Source organism: Diadema setosum, chromosome 11, assembly GCF_964275005.1.
Source record: "Diadema setosum chromosome 11, eeDiaSeto1, whole genome shotgun sequence".
In the NCBI taxonomy this organism is placed as follows: Eukaryota; Metazoa; Echinodermata; class Echinoidea; order Diadematoida; family Diadematidae; genus Diadema; species Diadema setosum.
In genome coordinates, this window is record NC_092695.1 from 5887889 (window position 1) to 5910852 (window position 22964).

General features: G+C 36.8%; 1 protein-coding gene across 3 annotated transcripts in view; it reads left to right on the top strand.

Annotated features, from left to right (window-relative positions):
- LOC140234736 (contactin-associated protein-like 2) overlaps positions 1–22221 on the top strand; it is a 47905-nt gene extending 25684 nt beyond the window's left edge. For 2 of the 3 annotated variants that reach the window (XM_072314773.1, XM_072314774.1), the window contains exons 2-9: positions 868–1117; positions 3726–3884; positions 11066–11148; positions 16538–16781; positions 17941–18098; positions 19575–19716; positions 20309–20528; positions 22035–22221. In XM_072314773.1, coding sequence (XP_072170874.1) covers positions 877–1117; positions 3726–3884; positions 11066–11148; positions 16538–16781; positions 17941–18098; positions 19575–19716; positions 20309–20493 — 1212 coding nt within the window. In that variant the 5' untranslated portion in view covers positions 868–876 and the 3' untranslated portion in view covers positions 20494–20528; positions 22035–22221. The remainder of the gene's footprint in view (positions 1–867; positions 1118–3725; positions 3885–11065; positions 11149–16537; positions 16782–17940; positions 18099–19574; positions 19717–20308; positions 20529–22034) is intronic. The other variant, XM_072314775.1, reaches the window with a different exon arrangement.
- The last annotated feature ends 743 nt before the right edge of the window (positions 22222–22964 follow it).

A 22964-nucleotide genomic window follows, 5' to 3' on the forward strand; every position in this document is an offset into this window, starting at 1 on the left:
TTTGTTTTAAAGAATATTTTATTCTTCATCAATGGAAACATAATATACAAATAAATTGATACAAAAATCTCCGGACCAATTTTATAGCCCTTTTCCTCAATGGATGCAAAACTGATACCAAAACTTTACATCGGTTTAACATGTTTTGATACACTCTGGTACATTTTTTTCACAATCAATATATACAATCCATATAAACATCTCTTCTTTTCTAGTTTTACATTACTAATTCCTCAATCTCTTAACAATTTTTTTTCTTTCATTACATAATAAATTCTATTAACTGAATCACTTACCCCAAAAATATTTCTTTTCAGCTTTCATACAATCCAACCTAAAATATCAATATCCATTGATTGAAGTTTTTTGTTAAAAAACAAAACAAAACAAAACAAAACATATTGAATTTGCGCACGATTAAAGTGTCTCTTGCATTTTTTTAAAGTAATGTACAGGATAGTACGAACTTTGCATCCAAGTATCTTTTGCTATCGTTTATTTGTAAGAGAAAGTTGAATGTATTATAAATAGTTGTGTTCTACCTTCGTGGGAATGTTCATGTAGCTTCCTACGATGAAGCTTCATAAGATTCTTAAAAGTAGCGGAAGGTAATTCTTCAGTGGTTTTGCGAAAAAGCAGTCCCTAGCTGCGTAAAAAGGTATGTTCATCACTACAAGTAGGCCTATACGTTTTTAAGGTTCTGAGGCACTTGTTGGATGTACCGAGTTTTTAGGTCGGTAATCATGTAATTTCAATACGTAGGGCCTATAGATTTTGTGAATTGAATATGCTCCTTTGTTTTACATCATAAAGTTCTATGTTTGATTATGTGTTCTTGTTGTTGTTTTTTGTGATGATGCCTGATAGGATTCCAAGATGGCGTCGACGATGAAGGTCCTCGGCCTCCTGTTGTTCCTCGCCCTGTCCGTGGGCGAGGTCCGGCCCTACAGCATGGTCAACACGCTCGACGACCTGGCAAACATCCAGCGCGACCTCCTCTTCAAGACCTTCGACTACTTCAACGCCAGCGTGACGGACCAGATGGAGCGACTTATCGACCAGCTGCGCTCCCTGGACGCCCGGCTGAAGGAAGTCGAGGATAGGCTCGCTGATTCCCGTAAACACTCCCTTATATTTCCCATCCCCCCTGCCTACATAGATTACCAAAGGCTATTACTTCCGATGTAGTAGTGTTTGTTGCTATAACTTGTTTTATTATTTAGTTATCATTTTGTTTTTACGAGAAACGCAAAGACAGCTGTCCATATTATCTCTTGACTGAAACGGTTGGAACTTGTCCAGCTCGGCAAAATAGCGTACAAGATTAAGATTTCGGATGGATATAGGACCTACTGAAAATAATATGTCAAGATTTTTGAAGCATCTAAATGGAAATTTCGTTACGTTTGTTTTCGTAAATTGCCTTATCAAGTAGGCCTAGATACTTCATTTCCTGAATGAATATAATCGAGGAATCTGCCATCATACAAGGTCAATCATTTGTCCTTGTCGGGTCATGCTGTATGACGAATCACGCAGAGCCACAGGAAACAGTGTGCCACTCATTCAGGCGTGATATGTGGCACATGCGAAATTACTCTTGTATCCAGAACATGCCTTAGAATTTTGAAATGATGAAGATCAATTCAAATATTTCATTGTAATTTAAATTGCCTTTTTCCAATTCATTTGTTTTCCATTTCTTTTAATGTTTACGTTACTTTTTACAGTCGTAATATTTTGAAGTACAGTTATTTCTTGCCATTGAATTACTCCTTGCTGTTACATGTATTTCTTTTATTAGTTTTCTTTGTCATGAATAGTAATTTTTATTATCAAGAAACTTTGATTTAGCTACAGCTTTTGTCTTCTACAGAACCTGGGTCAATCTGTAACAAAAGTGTTCAAATCTTTGCAAACTTTCCAAACGTCTTTCTTAATTGAAATACTATTGCTCATTAAGTTGTGAGTAAACCTAGAATATGCAGACGGATGTAACCACGTTATCTCCCCCTCCCCACATTATAGTTACTGAAAGATCTAAGTAGCATGTTGCTTTTTTAACCCCAAGTGCTTTGTATGTTACTCTGTATGAATTTTGTAGAATCAGACCTTTCCTCGCTACAGAGACGCTACCTCAATTGTTGAAGATCTTAATTTATACAAGAAATATCACATTAGGATATAAATAGGTTGGTATTTAAATGATACTCAAAAGGTCTTCCTCAGAGAATAAAGAGAACATCCAGCAAAAGAAATTTCAAAAAGTGGCGCGGGCTATGAAAATATACAAAAAGAAATATACAATTCAAGATAACGGCTTGATTGATAAAACGCAACTTAATCGACACAAAGACAAAATGGTGACTGATATTACTTAAATCGGACATACAATAAGAAATTTGCAAAATCTTCAAAAGTTTGAATAGATGCGCAGGAGAAACGGCGGACTGTTGCTTCATGTGATTATGTAAATTCCAATATAGAATCTGTAGGGAGATGTAGTGCAGTGAACTAGTAATATATTTTGCCAGCGTAGACTATCCTTCTTTTTTCATCCTCCACGACACATATCGGCCGTTAAATTAATGCTTATATGTATATCCTTCAAGAAATCTTTGCGTCAAATATGGGCTTTTTATGCCTCCGCCACGAAGTGGTGCCAGAGACAATATTCTTTCGGGTTTTTCCTATCCCTCGTCTTGCATGCAGCCTTGATATAGAAAGCATAATTTCCTCGCAACACCACAACCATGATTGTCCATGAGCATGACAGAATCATTTTGCTTCTCCATTGTCATCATCGCCATCATCGTCGCTATCATCATCGGGCTATCAAAATCGATGTCCAACTGAAATGCTACCCACATCCCTCTGCGAGCATATTATCATCCTTTCTTTTGAGCCCGTCGTCGTCTCTTTTCTCCAGTTGTCAGAATCTAGAGCCCGCTCGCGCCACAAAGTTCGTCACCATGGGCGTGAAATAAAGGTACCTATCGTTTCCATGGTTATGGTTTTAAACCGGCAATTTTAAGGATTTTTATAAATGACCAAGCTCAAGTTCGTTTATTTTTGGCGCTGTTGGAGTGAATTAAAAATAAATCATAGAAAAACGTTGGGATAATCTCTCATATATTTCTTTATTTATATATTGACTCTAGCAATTTAGCGATTGATAAATAAAATGTGACCTGTAGGAGCTGTGTATACGACATGTGATTTCTGTCCTTCCCATTGCACGCATGAAACCAGAATGTTTTTGCTGTGCTCTTGTAGCTTTTGTCATGCCTTGCCACAAAGTCTGAGACAGCTTGGCCGTATTATCATTTGAAAAAAAAATGCTCATTTTATTTTCAACAAAAAAATATTTTATTTTGATGTAGATTCTTTTAGATAGTTGCTCTTGCACGGCTTCTCCTTTTTTCCTTCTTTTTATCCAAGCTCGTGTTTGCTTCTATTTATAATCATTGCACATCCATTGTAGTAGGACTTTGTTTACTGGTTTATATTTAGATTGTATAAACTTTGTTTGCATCTTCATTATAATAATGTAAGCCGACAACGAAAGATTCTAGGCATAAAAGGAAAAGTTTATTGATATTGGTATAGGCCTACAATTATTTCTTTCACAATTTGCTTTTTAAAGACACCTTAGAGAAGTGGTTGAAAGTGAACATAATTGATCTGCTACGACAATCAAAAATGTTCCTTTCCCCCCGTCTAAGATATTAAGATCCCGCCGGCAGAGCTGGCATCATCGTGTGACGCTGAGCGGGCTCTAGTTCGACTGAACTCGTCGCTTATTGCTTGGTACGATCAGCTCACTCGTCGCCTGGCTGCCATCGAAAGTGTCATTGATTTTGTGTCCGCCTCAGAATGCAGTGGTACGTGTCAGGATCGATACTGATCGTTCACTTATCGATCGATATCAATATCATGTGGGCCAGATACTTTGAGATCGACAATCAGTTACTTGGTGATTTACTCGACTGGTAGAGTTGTCGATATCATGTTTGCGCTGTCTGTCGATCACAATAATGTTCCGGAAAGTAACAGATAAACATGCTGTCATATTATTTTCTTTACTAGGTGTATTGTTTCATATGTTTCTTTTCCAACAAGATGAATGGAGTTAACGGTTATGCCTTTATTTTGTGCTAAATCTTTTCTCCTATGCATTGCTAAGATTAAAGGGCTCCAATTCCTTTAAAATAATAATAATAATAATAATAAAAATTGAAAAAGATTAAAGGTTGTCGAAAATGTTGAAATCACATTTGGAATGGACGGAAGGAACCAAAATATACATTTATTCAATACTTTCTTCTGTAAAAAAAAAAAAAAAAAAAAAAAAAGTGAAAACTCATCCAAAAACAAAATTTTAAAGTAGTATAAGACAAAACTTTAGAGGGAGTGATTTCCGCATTTATTATGGCAACCAATCACCGTCGTCGCACAGTGGGCGGGACCGCAAGGGTGGCGCGAGTTGGTGCTTCCATTTTTTTTTTTTCATTTTTTTTTTCGGTCTGTGTTCGCCGTCTCAGTAATACTACATGGCTTTACATTGCGCAGAGTCTTCCTGTAGTGCTCTGCTTCAAAGTAACGTATCATTTCATTCATTCCTTCTTTCTTTATATACCTACTTATTGACATGTTTAATTTCATATCAATGGTAGATGGACAGATATTGAGGCCTCGTACAATAATTTCCCTTGTCTTCACTGGGTTATACAAAAATATATGCATTTGAAAAGTAACCCAAAAGAAAGTTTCAAACCTCGTATCTTTCAATACTTACTGGTTCCTTGAGTCATTTCCGTAGAGGTATAATTTCAGGAATATTGAGTATAGGTGTATAGATAATAAAAGGGGTTATTGATAATTGATATGGCATAGGGACAGCAACGAGGTTTTTATGCCTCCGCCCGAAGGGTGCCGGAGGCATTATATTTTCTGGTTGTCCGTCCATCCGTACGTCCGTACGTACGTCCGTCCGCATTTGTTTACGCGATATTACTTGAGTAATATTAAGTGGAATTTTACCAAACTTGGTCCAGGTGTAAAGTATGGTGGAGCAATTACTTGATAAGATTTTGGGTGAAATCAGCTGAGGTCAAAGATCAAATGTCAAGGTCAAATCATGACATTGTATCCTTTTACGCGATAACTCAAGACTGGATGAAGCAAAGTTTACCAAACTTTGTCCAAAGATGATGGGGCAATTACTTGATTAGTTTTTTAGTGAAATCGGCCAGAGGTTATAGGCCAAAAGTCAAGGTCAAATCCTAAAATATATAATGTTTTTGCAATAATTCAAGACTGGATGAAACAAATTTCACCAAACTTGGTCCAAGGATGATATTTGATGGGGCAATTAATTAATTAGTTTTTGAATGAAATCGGCAAGAGGTCAAAGGTCAAAAGGTCACTGTCAAATGCTCAACATTTTATTTTCACCATATCAATGCAATTCCTGAAGGTATTTTCTTGAAACTTAGTTTAAACATGTACTACCAAAAATCTCCAGAAAAGTTTCAGGTCATGAGGTCAAAGGTCAATAGGTCAAAGGTCAGGTGAAAACATTTAAATTTCACTTTTATCTCCATATCTCGCAAATGGTTCAAGATATCTTCATGGAACTTGGTACATATACATGTACTGACTGACACTGATTATCGAGGGAATTTAGGGGTCATGGGTCAAGGTCAAGGTCAACTCCTCAAAATTTCACTGTTTCCCTAGGAGAACCATGCATTATAGCGGAGGCATATCAGTTGCTATAGCGACATTTCTAGTTTTCTTTATTATCATTTCTTGTAAGACTAATATTCTATCAATTTACAGGCTTGCTTCAGACACGTTTGTACTCCCGTATATGTATCCGTTGAGATAGGATGAGAAAAGTTTTGAGATATGATCATTCATTTGAATTAATTATGAAAACAAAAGTACAAAAAAAAACACTATTAAAACTCTCATTTTTGTTTTAGAGAGACCGAATTATTTTGTTCTTTATAAAGTTTTGGATTTCGTGATAACGTATGACTTACTGTCAGTATCAAACATTGTTTACGCTCAGTATCAAACATGTATGTTTACACGAAAATCTGTAGGTTAATTTGCGAAGGTTTTTCGCAGAAATGGCTCTCATATAAGGTGATACATCCATTCGAGTTACCATCTCATCCTAATACCCAAACCAATCGAATACAACCTCTATAAGTGCATGATAAACATACCATTCACATGCTCAAAATACGCCTGATTCACCACCCATCCACCTAATCACAATGCGTCCATATAAATCCCTCCCTAGCTGTAACCATTCTCATGTCCTTCATTTGACCCCCCCCCCCATAATGTATAAGATATAGGGTGCCTACAAGAATTAAACATACTGTGAGATGAAAGTCTGATAGCTCTGAAATCGATGAGACAGACATTTTATCATCGAATCCTTAGGTCTCGGCGAATATCTCAATGCACTCATTAGCTCTCTGTACTATTAGTTTACATAATGTCTTCTTAGGAGGTGATTTCATATTGCGTGACAACTGTGGTATACTGTAGAAAAGAGGTCACTCATTTCTTCCTTAAATTTGAAAGTACCAAATACCAAGAATTCAAAAGTTACGAGAAGCGTGGAGTTGTAAAAATGCGCTGGTAGCTTTATATCCTCGAACAAACAAAACAAATGAAACGATTACATACCGAAGGAATGTAAGCGCGTATGATCCAAACATTACTGCGAATGTAAAAATATTTGTAAGGAGCGAACTTCGAACAAATTCATTTTGTACTATACTACCTTTTCACTTTTCAGGATTCGTGTACTACCAAGTCAGAACGGTCGGAGTTGCAAAAGGGGGGGGGGGGGGGGGGGAGTTGAACACCGAGATAGACATATGAGGCGTCGCGTGGCAGGTGGTATCTCATTGGTGCCCTAGAGGGGTCGCAGAGGAAACCCGTCATATTACACTAATGTCTATGGGATAACGTTGTCCTCAAACTTCTCAAACTATCAATACTCAATGCTAAACGGTTCCGTTCGAGAGCGTTTCGGGATTCAGGTACTAATAGTAGTCGCCAGAAGGACCGTTTTTTACTCTCGCAAAGATAAGGGGCCGATAATCCATATTGATAACCTCGTGAATAGTCATGCTGATGAGACCGTGTTTTGCAAGAAACAAAACAAAACAAAAACTTGTTCAGAACCTTGTACGAATTCCCAGATGTTCCAAGATCTGACGCTGTTACAAAAGTAACAGACTTACAGGTACTGACTTCCGGGACTCTGTACCGGCAGATGTTGAGGACAAGGGGGGGGGGGGGGGGGGGGATGGGGAAAGAAAAAAAAAGTTATTTTGGAAGCCAAGGGCGAGCGGAGTGTTTTTCGTTTTCTTTTTCACTTCAGCTTGCTTTGGTTCTGAAAAAATGTCAGCTAGTGATTGAAAAAGCGGATGAAACTGGCTAATTATGAGCTGCCGTGTCGATCACTGGTCTTGATAACAATGGTATCTGTTGTGCTATATGGAAAGAGAGAATGCAATATGGTGACAGAGAGTATTAGGAGCAACATCGTCCTTTCAGCCCCAACCACCTACCCATCCATGCACCCCCTTTTCAAGAAATCTTTATACCTTAGGCTGTATTGGGATAAATGCATTTGCAGAGACGACTAGCGTTACCGTTGGAAGGAGGTCCTGAAGAAATAACTTGTCAGAGTCAGAGTAAAATTCATGATATTGTACACACAAGGCGATATAAAAGGCAGTGAGTGGTGTCATAATCACAAAATAACTCTCTTACGTGAGGTTGCCCAAAATTAGATGACATAAGTCAGAAATAGAAATTACTTTTTCTTCAAATGTGTTGTTTGTGTTTTGTTTTGTTTTGTTTTTTGTTGCTCTGCGAGCGTGCACAATTGCAATTGTGGGGGTAAGGGTGCGTTGTGGGTGGGGATGCACCCACTGATCAGTGCGCTGATCTGTATGTATTGTTGCAAGGTGGATCAGCGGATTAGTGGGGTGCAGCACCTCTATAAATCAGTCGTCGCCTCATTTCTGAGGAACTTCGACAAGATATGGGGCATAAAATTTTGGCGATGACAGGAATCTGCAAATGGACATTTTTCGTTGACGTCAGAGTTCATGTCCTCTGACAATATTTCATCGGCTGGAGTTGACAGTTACGGTTGCCCGATGCGCGTGTCGAAATGCACTGGCGTAAATGAACACCCTTGAGAAATTATTGTTTCCCATGTTTGTTGTGGGAATCTTATGGCGAAATATAGTGGATGAGGAATATCCCTAAGACCACCTACTTGCTTGATTCTGCTCCAACTGAAACAAAGAAAACCAATCAAACAAAAGCAAATATGTAAGCCTGCTAAAACAATCTTTATTCTTTGAAAAACATGCAAACAAACAGAACAGAACAGGCATCGACGTTCCAATTTGATCCAATTCCCATTCTGTCAAATTTTCATTGTATCAATTGAATCAATACGGTATACTCGGTATCTTCCCGTAGATAATCGCTTAAGATTAAGAATAAACCTTTAGCGAATCGTTTATTTATATATTCATTTATTCATTCATTTATTTATTCATTTATCACGTATTTTTATACAGAGTGGCCTCATCAGCATAATGTATACATACATAAACAGCATAAGATGGACAAACGCCATAAGGTAGACATACATGAATCATTCAGGATAAAATAAGATTTTGCAATCACGCAGATTTGAAATAGACTAACAACCACTGCCGGTCTTCCTCAGGGCTCTGTTATTCATTAGCATGGTAATAGTTTGTTCATGGCTTTCCTTATACATGAGAAGCAAAACGTTTGACATAGGCCTATTTTGTTTGCTGCAGTGATGTTTCATGCACTTGGACCTAATTCATATACTGCTCAGTCAGCAAAGTTTTGCAATTTCAATGTTTTAACTGCTACTGCGTAACGGACAGCTTTCTGACAATGCCATTGGTACCGTGCATTGAAATATAACATCTTATATACCGTGGTGCTACAGGTAGCTCCATTTTTATACTGAACAAACAAGGTTCCTCATTTCGAACGAAAATAAACCTCCCCCTCCTCCTTCAAGAATTAAAGAAATGATGGAAAGCACAAACCATAATTTTATTTACAGAAATTAATTTGTCATCAGAATGTATGGCGCTATTACTGAAGCTCTCGATTGAAAGATTTCGGGGGGGGGGGGGGAGGCCTGATAAGCATGCTCTTCCCACTTCATGAATGATGACGTCAAAATTTATTCGTCGATATATTCGCTTCATTTATTGTTCTTTTTTTTTCAGATAAGCGTTTATTGTAATATTTTGCTTGGTAACTAACCGTAAAGTGGCAAAATTATTGCAGAGTAAATGGTATTCATCAAGACTGAAAGTAGCGGAGTATCGGTCGATCACCCACGTGATACTCTTTTTAGTGTTACTAATTTTGTGTCGTGTTTATTGGAATTGTCCTGTCTTGGGCAGTTGATTAGTAGGGTGAAGGTAGTAATGCTCTGATTGTTGGCTTCAAATACCTTGCAGGTTCTAATGATATACGGGTTTCTAGCACTTCCTAACAATACACTACCCAAGTTCAGTAGCAATGCTCAAAATCTACCCTTAATCCCCAACCCAAACTCACTTCCGCGGCTCCACCCTCCTCCCCATTCCCCTCCCCATGCCTTCCACTTTTACTGTCGCTCAACATCGTCTACAGTCTCATTACTAGCATTTTGACGCTTTATTATCCCCCCCACACACACACACAAGCACACACACACGCACAAACATCACCATGTACAAATGTATGATCCAAATCTTGTTAGCGTTACACAGGAATACAATTTGCATCATTCTTTCTTCCCAATATGTACATCATATATCTAAATCATGTTTGTTTGGGAAAAAATACAGAACTAAAATCACATCCGAATTAAGTCAAATTGTAAGTGAATTTTGGATATATGACGTATAGGCCGACAATAACCGTCGATGTTTTAACGGTATTGACAAGAACAAAATGTCAACACCCATTTCTCTCTCCTATTTGATTATCGGAAGACTTTTCATCTGTCAAATATACTGACATACAAACAATTTTACGATAGTTATGTAAGACAAAAATTAGTCATAATAGATTATGATTACGAATTAAGTAGGTTCCATCATATTTCTTTAGCGTTTATACATAGAGCCAAACTTACAAAGATTGACCGCCATGCTGTTTACATTAATTTACTGTGCATCCTAGCCGGATATTATGATTCACTTCATTTTATTATATTTGATATACATTCCTTCATTGAGAAATATGAAAATAAATTGATTGAATTTAATTGGATTGAACTCGTAGATTGATCCTTTTATAGAAACTCCTGTAATCGAGATTTAAAACAAAACAAAACAAAACAAAGAACAACGAAGCTACTATTCTTGTCTCGGAGGGAACCTCAATACGTTAGAAATCCATGCGTTCATGCAGCCATTCGGACAACCTTTCGAAGGACTGTTTGAGATATCGTCTTTTTCAGTTTCTCGAAGAGTAACGCCTTGATGAGCAACAAACGTCCACAGTCAGTACTGTAAAATCAAGCCCTATATATTCCATGGGGAAGACATTCTCATCATAAGTGCGGGTCTTGCCAGACTTCTATGCAGAATTGGCGAATCCAATACAATGTCAGTTAAAAGTCACCGAGGTATCATATTCTGTTTGTTTGTGCTTTTTAAGATTCTTTTCGAGATTTAAGAAAGATCACTGTCTTCATGAAATTTTTTGTTTTACATCATGCGAATGTGATATTTAAATATTCTCATCGTGTTTTGTTTTGTTTTGTTTTGTTTGTTTTGTTTTTTGTTTTTGTTTTTTGATGGAGGCGCATTCAATAATACTTTGATTTCTATAATGCCATGTATGTCACCAGCGTGTCGAGTTTGAGGTTGAAGTTGAGAGGAAAATTAAATGTATGAATGGAAAGCCAATTACAGCAGCGTTTGTCCCTGTAGACTAAACGACTCTCATTCTCTTTTTCTTTCACCAGCCGCCCAAACGAACATCAATAATGAGGCTCCGATTATCATCCAGTCCGAGCCAGAAGAAGAACCTACTATGCCTCCTAGAAAGGTAACAATCATTTTCATGCACATTATTTCAAACCAGCAATACAGCTCCAGCTTCCGAAAGGTCTCTCTTTATGCTTGAGCTAATCGTATCGTATCGTATCGTATCGTATCGTTTCATATACAATATAGAGTATCAAATCGAATCGTATATTTCTGAGTTTTTTGCAGTGCCTCAGGGACAAACGATTTGTATAGTGTTATAAAGAAGAGGAAAAAAAGATACCACACTGTCTTTTTATGTTTTTTACTCCCTGGCGACTCCGTCATCTACCCAAAAACAAAACAAAATCTCATAGAGACAAAAATAAGAATAAAAAAGTGTTTATTTCTTCGAGGTACTTCCCAGACTCTGATCTCTGATTAAGTGAAATGTTGGGTTTTTTTTTGTGATGGGTGGAGAACTTATCTTAAGATGTAATAAAACATGTGACATATTGGCTGTTAAATGTCGAAATGAGACGGTTATCCAATTGTAATTTGGGGAGGGGGAAATTTATATTTCCCGCGAAATTAATGTATTTCAGTCTCTGCTCAGCGTCAGTACAACGTGGACTTGGAAAAGAATTCAAATATACTCGGATAACTAAAGACCAACAGGGAATGTGTCGTGAAGACATGACGAAAAAACGTCTTGGATAGCAAACACAGTTTAATATTAAAAAATTACCTGCAGTAATGGCAGACGACACAAAATTGCTGTTTCCATGTTATCGCTATCGCAGATGAAATGGTAAGTTACTGCTTAATACTTACGATGTCAATTTAATACGATAAATGCGTAATCATATTTTAGATAATACTACTCTTAACCTCTTGGAAGAAAGGATATGCTTTATGTGATTATTTGTCTTTAAAGCGCTCCGAATTATTGTCACCTTAAGTTGCCAATACCAGCCCTATTGATAGCTCGATTTTCGTTTCTATAGAAGTTTCATGTATTTATAATTTCTGTATTGTCTATTAATGCGTTGAGTATAATCATAATGTTATGCCCATGGCTGTCGATAATTTCCGCTTGGCGGAATTGCCGTTCGCTACTCAGTCGACGACCGTCGCTCCGGTTGCGACGACGATCAAGAAAATCCCTCCAACCACCACCAAACCAGAGCCGACCACCACCAAGGCGGTGCCTACAACGAAGATGGTGCCATCGACTACGAAAATGGTGCCTACGACGACTAAACTACCCCCTACGACGACGAAACTGCCCCCGACAACGAAGAAGCTGACGACCAAGATGCCAACGACAACGAAGGAACCGACTACCATTAAGATAGCCACCACTACACTCCCAACTACAGAGGTAGAATTGGACCAGTTACAACGTGACGTCATCAACAACTGGTTCATTTCATTGTGGAATAACACAACACTAACGATAATCTTTCTTCGCCTTGTCGTTGTGATCATGTTGTATGTAGCGCCATCTGTTGTTCACAGCGCGACGATCACTGCCGCATGCTCATAACGCAGAAACTGCACAAGATGGGTAATGCCCAATTCGAGAGAAAAGGAATTAACGTCTTCTACCATTCTACATTCCACATGTGTATATATTATTTTGTGAGCCTTGTTTTTCTCACGTTCGGTCCCACAGTTTTCAATAATGTGACTTCTGTCTGTGATATTACTATTCTTACTAGTGAACATCATGACTATCTTGTCTGTATTTCTATCATTGTATGTAATAATTTTTTTTTATTAATATCACCTTTTCTTCTTGTGATTATAAACAATAACTCATAATCACTTGCATTTTTCTCAGCAGGGATCCTGGAGTATTGTATCCATTCTTTTCGTCATGTAGCCAGTTCTAATATTTCCTGGTTCAACTTACTTTCATGTATTCTTGTTCCTGTTACTTTTATTTTATGTTGTCAAATACCTTGTATCTAAAGTAAACAAAAGTCAAATTCCAATTTTCACTATAGTATTTCAGTTACTAATTCATATAGCTCTTCCGTTCTGCGGTCATTAATGATAACTAATTTTTTCGTACTTTACTTCTTAACAGGTCTAACTTCGTCGAACTTGGAGTAACAACTTGAAATTTGGTCACTCATACTCTTAATCTCTTCTTGTAATGTGTGTACACTTCACTGACTTATTCCCCTTTTTTGTCATGTGAATTGCAGTATTTTACAAACTTCTTTGTGTATGTTATGATTTTCTTAATCACAATCACTCTCTCTTCATGTCCTTTTAATGATTACTCATGATAAATAACTTCTTACATGAACAGGTCTAACGTCTTTAAAAGTTCTTCTGAGTAATGAATCTTTCCCAATCATTTCTCTTTCATGTGATGGTCGTTTTTCTTTCGATCTTTTTCTCGACAATCACCATGGAGTTGCAGTTGCATTCTTCTTCGGTTTGTCCTTACTAATCAACACTCACCTGTTTTGTGAAAGGTCCGTCTTTCGTTGTCTACCGTAGTTTCGTACATCTAGCAATTGTTCTCGTGAACTTTACCTATTTTCCGTGCATTTCACCGGTGACCTGGGTTAGTACATCATTGCAAGGGAAACGTTTTATACGCTAACTGACTAATTCATCTCTTCTTCCGTGCCCTTCCGTCAGTCTGGTTTGTATAGGTTATTTGTTCTCTTTCCTTAATGTTATATCCTTGTTCTTACATAATACAAAACTTGACAAAAAAAGAGGTAAAAGTGGTCAATTTATGCATTCAGAGACATTTTTTCTATCTCAATCCTTCTATTCAATCACAAAAACGGCATGTGATTTATATGCCGTCAAACTTCAAAGAGATGTTCATGATTAGTTTTTTTTATTCAATAAAGCAAAGTACTGGAAAGGGGAATAATTTGCAGTCATAAAGTAAGGTTATACGAAAGGGGCAATGTTCATGAATATCCTTTCTCTTCATATTTCCTGTAATTTCTTGTTGTTTTGTTTCGTGTAAGTGTGTGTGTGTGTGTGTGTGTGTGTGTGTGTTTGTGTGCGTAAATTCATAGGGGTAAGCATGATAATATATGGAAAGGGGACTCTTCCTATTACTGTACTATGAGCGAGCGTCGAAATAGAAAATGGAAGTTTCGTCGAAAGGCAAAGAAGTTTATTTCCTCTCATGTCAAGACAGTTTTCATGAGGAGCAACAAGAAATTTGTAAAAGGAAGCAAAGATGTATGTATTTCTTCTTCACTTTCAGTGACAGATTTTTTTTTTCCACCGATGTAATTCATGCCGCTGTTCTTTACCTATCGTCGTTCTTTGTGTTAGTAGCTCTTTGAATCAAGTATTTGTGATATTAAGGTAGCTTAGAGTGATTGATGTTCACTTTGATGTACCGCGTGAAATCCGCAATACCATATGGTACTCTGTACAGAAATATAAATCATGAAAGAACGACAAACACATCACTCACTTCTTTACAGTTTATTGCACTGTAAAAGTCGTCTTTCACGTGGTCACTACCACCACTACCAAAAAAAAAAGAAAAAAACAACAACAACGAAAGGGTCATGGATATCTTGTACGTAGTCATTGACGTATCACCTTTCTTTTTTTTTTGGGGGGGGGGGGGCGGAGGCCGGGGTCAATCTTACGACCTGGGATAAAGTCAAAATTTTGACGGAATAAAACTTCGAGCGATTTGACGTTCTATTCCCACTGAGGACATTATAACACTGCCAGTGATAGTTTCTAAGAAATGGCACAGTTAAACTGTTTTGCATTATTGAACGAACTTGTCTATTACGATGAATTTCTCTGATATTGGAAGTTAATGTTTGAAATTGAAAAGGTTAATCAGCCCTTCTAGCTACGGACCCACCTAAGTGGGCATGATCTATGAATTTGTAGAAACAGATTTTGTCTGAAAACTATTATCAATAATAAATAAGCGTAATGAATATGTTACTTGTTTTCCTTTTCAACTTCTTCATCTTCTTTTGCTGTTTTTTTTCTAGATTGTCATGAATGAAATACCTGTCTGCCCTCTTAACTAGACATGAAAAACCATGTGGTTGTCCAATTAGAGGACGTTATTGCAATAATTCAAAAGAAGGATAAAAATCCATCAGAGTGTAGAGATATGAAAAATTGTAAGCATGATGCCATATCCAGTATGCCTCGAGAAGATCATGAACGCGGTATGCGAGCAAAGATGAAAAAAAGTCACAGTTCCCTCTTGTATCAAATGTCAAAATCTATCCTCCCTCATCCTCTCAATCTCAGACAAATACATGAACGAAATCAAACATAAAACATCTTACACCTCCTCATCCATTCATCTTAATCGTCATCTGTATAAGGAGTTTCTTTATTCTATGTAGCCGTTTTGAGAATATTTTTTTTTCTTAGATTTTTGTGTGCAACAGCTGCTCTCCATACAGTGAAAAATAAGAAGATCTCAAATATGTCTAAACACTTAATCATTCTCAATGTGCTAATTGTGCGTTATTCACTACTTATTTCTTGTTTTTATTTCACCGCAAGGTAATTGGTATTAACTGTCATGTCAAGCATAAACTTTTCTCCCGTCACTCATTAATATCACTTCTACACTCTCTCTTTGACAAGGCTTTTTCTTGGTTTCACTGGATTTTGTTCTCTGTTGTAATACCTTAACCTGAAACGCGTGTTTCTATACACCTTATCTGATTTCTTTTAACTCTTGTTTGTTTGTTTGTTTGTCTGTTTTTGGCAATTTGCATATTCCACTAATTCCATTGTGCCATCCCTTTCCTCGTAACTCATTACAATTATATAATATATACCTCTGAAGTTTGTCTTCGTATAGTGTACCAAACCTGTGAGGATTATCTCACAAACTTATTGAATTTTTTACTCCCTTTTCGCATTATGGACATCTTTGAATCATCATAATTCCCTCAATAGCGAAATATCTAGTTTAAAGGCAAGACAAGACGATTTCAAATCTAGACATTGTTTTGCCCGTTATACCGCGTTTACATGTTTATTGCTTATTGCCTATAGCTTTAATCATGATTTTTAAAACTAGTTCATCCTTGTAAATATCTTATAGTGACCCAAAGAAATTTTGCTGAAGATTAGGCTGGAATGTATATCTGAGACTTTTCAGATAAGAAAGCAATCATCCAGATCGAGATGTTTCCCGAGTTCATTTTTTGTATGCACTGCTTTCAGTTCCTAGGTCAAATTGAAAAGGAAGACTGGTGACTTTAACTCACAAAAAGCAATTATTTTTACTGTAATACTTTAGCATTCTTATAGTCACATTTGACTGTGAAAGTCAGCATTTAACGACGCCATTCATTGTCATGACAGAATATCAACGAAATGATCAAAGAGGAGATACTTATGTTAAAAAAAACCCAATAAAAAACAAAAATAATGCCAATAAAGCACAAATTTGCGAAGCATTGCTATTCCGTTCGTTCACACAGCCGACGACTCGTCGCACCACGACCCAGCCTCCTACCACCACTACAATGCCTCCTACCACCACTCCAACGACTACCAATGCCCCGACGACCACACCCACCACCACCATGCCGACTACCACCCCGATGCCTACTGCGTCGACGTGCGCTGAGCTCGCCACGCGTGGGACGATGACCTCGGGAACCTACATGATCGACCCCATGATGACGGGAGAGGCTTTCAGTGTCGAGTGCGAATTCCCAGCGGGTAAGAGAAGAAGCGAAAAATTTTAACTTAAAATGACTCAACTTTCTTGTCAATTTGAGATATTTGTTAATTGAACTGCTATAAACAAAGAAAATCATAAGAAAATATGGTATCATAATCAAATTTTCAAATATGACGCTTAACCCGTTTTTCGATCAAGCTCTTCTCTTTATTTTTTTGGTAGGACGTTTTCAAAAATAAACTCTGTAATTCATGGATTATTGTGCTTGCAGTTAAGTTGTATGTTTGTTTGTGATTGTTTTTTCGCTAATTGTCAATGTTAATTGCTGTTATTATCTGTTAAGCGCATAAAAACATTTTGATATAGGAGCTATGTATAATAGTGACAAAGAATTAGACATGATTTAAAGAGAAATATATTGATTTATCGCATTCTTTGAAAGTCAGTGAAAGTACACTACTGATAACAACTAATTTGCTATAGTGCAAATACACTTTTGCATATACACTGTATTGTCTTCAGATGGTTTTACCCTCGTATTAACGTACCAATTAGAATAATCCCGATGTCGACAACGTTAACTGATAATATATATCATCAATTAATGTTGTCGGGGTTACTGTATTCTATTATTTCCTAATTATTATTTCCTAATTATTTCCTATTATTTCCTAATCTTGATATCAATGATTGCAGTAGTGATTAATATTATAGTTTTCCAATGTCATTATGACTTAACAATGAAAAGTTAATGATATATTCAGAAATTAGCTATGGACAAGATGGTTTGACTTCAGTGAAGATTTACAGTAGCTAATAAAGATTGGCATGATGTTTTAGAAGAAAACGATGTCAATTAAGCTTACGAAATTTTTGTGAGTAAATTAAACCAATATTGATTGGGAAATTCCATATGATCAAGGTAATAAGAAGCGCAAAAATAAGATATGCAACCCATTTATCACTCGAAGAATTTTACATTTAATTAGAATACTTATCTTTAAAAAAAAAAGGAGAAAAATAAACATCTTATAACATGGCCATGTTGTCAATCTCAGTGAAAATGGGTCTCGATTTGCCTGCAAAATGCAGAGTTTCCATTTTGGGCCCGTTAAAGCCCGGGGTGATCCAACCACACTGTATAAGCACATCAATCTTTCCTGTTAATAATACTGCCTTGGACTGTATATGTCTCAGGTATTACGGTGATCAACCACAATTTGGTCGGTCAGGCGGTGGAGAACAACGGGAAAGAGGCCCCGGCTGCCTTCTCGCTAGACCCCGTCTACCCAGTGTCCTTCCAACAGCTCAAAGCCCTCACAGCTCGATCACAGAACTGCTCTCAGTTCATCCGGGTAAGTTTTGACGTCACGTCCGCTTGAACTCGGGCATGATGGGAATGATGTCTATCTGAATGAGGTAATGAGCTGGAGAGGAAGCGATGGAATAGTAGCGGGCAGAACTTTAAAAAGGGGGGAGACAGACAAAATGTGATTGGTTGATATAACTATAATATACTATTCAGGAAAACAAACTGAAAAATAACTACAGGAAAGTTCTTGAACAGCGCAGACCTCCGTCAGCAGCCCTATTCCACGGGTCCCATATTGTGATTTCCACCCCAAAAATAAAAAATAATAAGATTAAAATTAATGAAACTAAAAATAAAAAAAACAAAGTAAAGTGTAAATCAGGATGCAAAAATGTAATCATCTGTTCTTTGCGTCATTATCAAGTTTGCTTGAAAATTTCATCCAGATCCGTTCCTAACGTTTTGAGTTATTTTGGAAACAGATAGACAAACAAACAAACGAATATTGTGTACAGCGTTGTCACTGATTTCTGTGTACGTGCACAGACCGCCACCGATGACTGTGTCAATTATTATTAACGCTTCGATGCACATATTCGTGCTATTTGTGGGTATTTTTTTATTCATTTTAATTTTCATTTCATTTATTTCCACTTTCATAATCGGTTTGCATTAAAAAACAAACAGACAAACAAACAAACAAAAATACATGGTATCAAATATGATAGTGGCGGAATCATGAGAAGCACAAAGTAGGCTTATTGAAATGATCCCTTAACAAATATCACGATGTTAATATGTGTAATCATTTATAATCATTTGTAATTGGATTGAAACAAACATGAATACAAAATGCGATAAGATTCACAACTTGAATTAAGTTAAAAACAAAAACAAAAACAAAAACAAACAAACGGATACGTGTACATTATAAGAAATTTTTCGAATATACCTCGGTGGGCAGCGAATGTATTGGGCCACCAAGAATCCTATGCTATACCGGGTCTTCAAAGGGATGGTACAGTTTCAGCTGAGATGTGATTTCATGCTTCCAACGTTGATGACGGGTTTTTTTTTATATAGATAAAGAGAAATCTCTTACGAAATATGAAAGAGCATATGATTTTAAGAGGAATTTAAAGTTCATTATTTGATGAAAATTGGTTTTGAATTGACTGAGATGTCCGAAACAAAAGCGATCCTAATCAAAAGTGGGACCCACCTTTTAATTAGGATCACTTTGATTTACTTTGTTTTTGGATTTGAATTTTTAAACCGATTTTCATCAAATGAACTTTGAATTCTTCTTTAGAATTTATGCTCTGGATCATTTCATGAAGTGATTTCTAGAAGTATCTCACAAAAAAAAAGTTAAATATAAGGCTGAATCCTCACCCCAACCTATGATACTATACCATCCCTCTTGAAAGTCCTGTCTTCTCTTTCTGATTCCTTATGTGTTCCTTCATTCCTTCCCTTCACACACACACACACACGGTATTTCTCTTTCTTACCGCAGTATGACTGCAGAGCCGCCGTTCTCCTGGCCGAAGATAAGAAGACCCGGACACGGTACGGATACTGGGTCTCCGTGGATGGAGAGCCGATCGTGAGCTGGGGAGGAACTCCAATCAACAGCAAGAAGTGCGCATGCGCCTACAGTAAGTACCTACCATCTACTCTGGCCTGACGCCAAACCTTAAAGCCCTTCGACTGTTTAGGGAGTATACCGAATAATGTCTGTGTCTTTCATTTATTCGCTGTTATGATAGATGACGTTGCAACATCACCTCACCTGAAGGGTGCTTTGCTGACGAGAATAACAAAATGAAAACCTTGGCAATCAAATTACTCGACCAGCTTGTGAAAGACTGAAATCCCCCTCCCAATATTCTTCCCAGCAAGTGAGCTGTATTAGTAAGAGACGTATATGCATCAAGTATATGTATGCTTAAAAAAGGCTCTGTCGTCTAAATGTCCAAAATTCATTGGGTTTTGTAACAAGTTCTCTTACTTGTAATAGAATACCACTTCTTTTTAAAATTTCATTAACCTGCCACAAGATGTATTAACGGCTCTTCCCATTTTTGCAGTTAATGATCTATCCATTCTTATCAATTTGATGTCAAGTCAATTGGTTCGTCCGTCAAGTAACAAATCAATCCATTCATTTCGATCATTTAAATAGCAGTCTACTTTTCTCATGGCAAATCCGTACTACTTTGTTTGCCCAATTTGCTTTTCTATCACCAGCTTCCGAGGGATGTCTGGGCGGGAAGAACTGCAACTGCGACTCCAACCCGAAGACGTGGAACTTCGACGAGGGTTTGCTCGCCGACAAGCCGTACCTGCCCGTCAGCAACGTGTTCCTTGGTGACACGGGTAGCAAGAAGGAGATGGGAAAACTCACCCTTGGTCCGCTCAGGTGCCAGGGCTAGAGAGGACCACCCCAAAAATGGCCCCCATGAAGCAGGTGAATTAAACCCGTTAAATACCGAATTCTAAAATGCCCATAGACTTAAAGGCATAATTTACCATTTGCAGATGAAACAAAAACCCAGCATTAGTGCTTTAAAATAGTTCTGAAATGTGAGTTAGGGATAGAAACAACCACTGTAAAGATTTGAGTCCGTATAATCGATGTTAAGTATTGTTAAATACACAAAATGTGAACAATAGTTATAATAAGAATGCTTCCAGAATAAACCGTCTACAGTTACGGTTTACTGAGAAAAATACTGATATCTCCCTATATTTTAGGTTTTATTGCGAAAATGTTATATGGTAGGATGTTTTGTGATACAACAGACCTACACATATGCATCAAATGTTATATCTTGAACATTTTTAAAATCACTGTTCCCAAAGGTAAACTGGACCTTTAACACGAAGGCCACCAGGTTCCCGTACGGAACGGTTGTAACACAGTGATTAAGTGACTTTCCTCTGTTCGCCTCCCAAACTTAAAACAATTTTTAAGCAATGGAAGTTTTGTATGAAGAGCTCAAATGGACCACGGCATTTTTTATATAATTGTACATGTATATTTGTTTTTATCAATGTCATAGAACAGACCCTATATATTATATATCATATGATTATTTCATACCGTATTGAACAAGTATGTTTAATAAATTTTATATTCAATTTCATATTCGAAAAGAGGCCATTTCTGTATGTAAAGCGCTTCCAGGTTTAAATGATTGGATAATGTAAACGAAATGTCTGTATGACGTTTTATATTTCAGTCTTCGACATTAGTCTTCGACGAATTAATTACCGTTTTGTGTTACCTTCGTCTACAGTTCATTTATCGAAACATAAAGACAAAATTACTATGATTGTACATGTATTATGTGAAATTTGTGTGATTTGAGATTCTTTGTTCATGTAAACGTGTTTACGTATATTGTCTTGTGTTAGATTATATGGGGAAAAAGTTATTTGAAATTGAAATTGAAAAATTAATTATCTCTCTGGACATGCAGCTCATTGTAAGCCTTTACAATTTCTGAATGAAGCATCGTGTTTTGAATGAAAACGGTTGAAACGTCTTGCTTTGTAAAAAAAAAAAAAAAAAAAAAAAAAAAAAAAAAAAAAAAAAAAAAAAAAAAAAAAAAAAAAATCTTGTCCGAAACTCTCCGGAAAATGGTGAGGATAGAGAAAAAAACACAAAGATTAAGTACTTGTAGTTTGGACTTTTTGACTTTGAAGCAATTTGGTCTTCATATACAGTGTAGAAATGACAATACAATTCATTTGAGTTGGCACAACGTGATTGGTAAGAAATAGTACGATCTAGAATCAATACAGTCTTTAAAATGATCTCAAAGAAGCATCAGCAACAAAAAAAAAAAAAAAGGCCTGATATTTTAGCAGTTTGTCGATGATCTACCGAAACAAAAGTGCATGTACTCTAAAATGACAACTTCACTTTCCTTTTGTCTTTTTTCCCCGTTTTCTTTCCGATCAATATCAGCATCATCGCGTTCGTTCACCTTGGTCGACGTCACGTCATGGAGGTCACTCGTCGAAGTCTTCCGAGGTCATCTACTTAAATTATGCCTTTTCCATTCTTTCTAAAAATCTACTCTGGAACAAACTCATTGTCCACGCTGGACAATATTGATCATACTATATACTATACAATTTGTATTGATATTTCTTCGCGGGGGATTACGATGTGCTATTGACTTAGGATTTATCTGATATTATATTTTACAAGAGTTGATGGAACAATGTTGCTAAGTTATTGAAAATACAATGATTAATTTTTTTTTTTTATCCAAACGATTGGATAGAGCCCATATCCTTATTTTCAACCTATTCTTTTCATGTCAATCTTTTTAAGTATTAATACTCTAAAAAAAAGTATACGAGTTACAAATGAATCCTCACTTACATGAATTGTGAAGTGACTTATTATAGAGGTAAAACAGACGTAGAACTTGCAGTTGTTATGAAGATTAAGGATTGTCGGATGATGAGAGGGAATGATTATGACGTGAAAAATGTTCCACATTTCAAAAAAAAAAAACACCTGCTAATTTGTCTGTGATCAGTAAATATTCGTAAACACACTGACGTTTGTTGACATCGTTTTAATACGAAGATTGTCATAAAAAAACAATATCAGGCATTGTTGACATTTAGGTCAGGTTGTCTTCATCAGTATACGCTTCAAGTACGTAACACTGTATGTATATTACTTTCTTCATGTTCTTTGTGAAGATTTGGCAAGCTCATTTATTATTCCTTTTGGGAAGATTGCTACGTAAGGAGCGGTGAAAAAAAGAAAGGTATTTTGATATTCATTACTTGTACAGAGGGTAGCTTAGAACGTTGTTGTGAATATTGTACAATTGTCTAGATAGAGTTGCAACTATTGCCCCGGGAAATAGGATGTTTA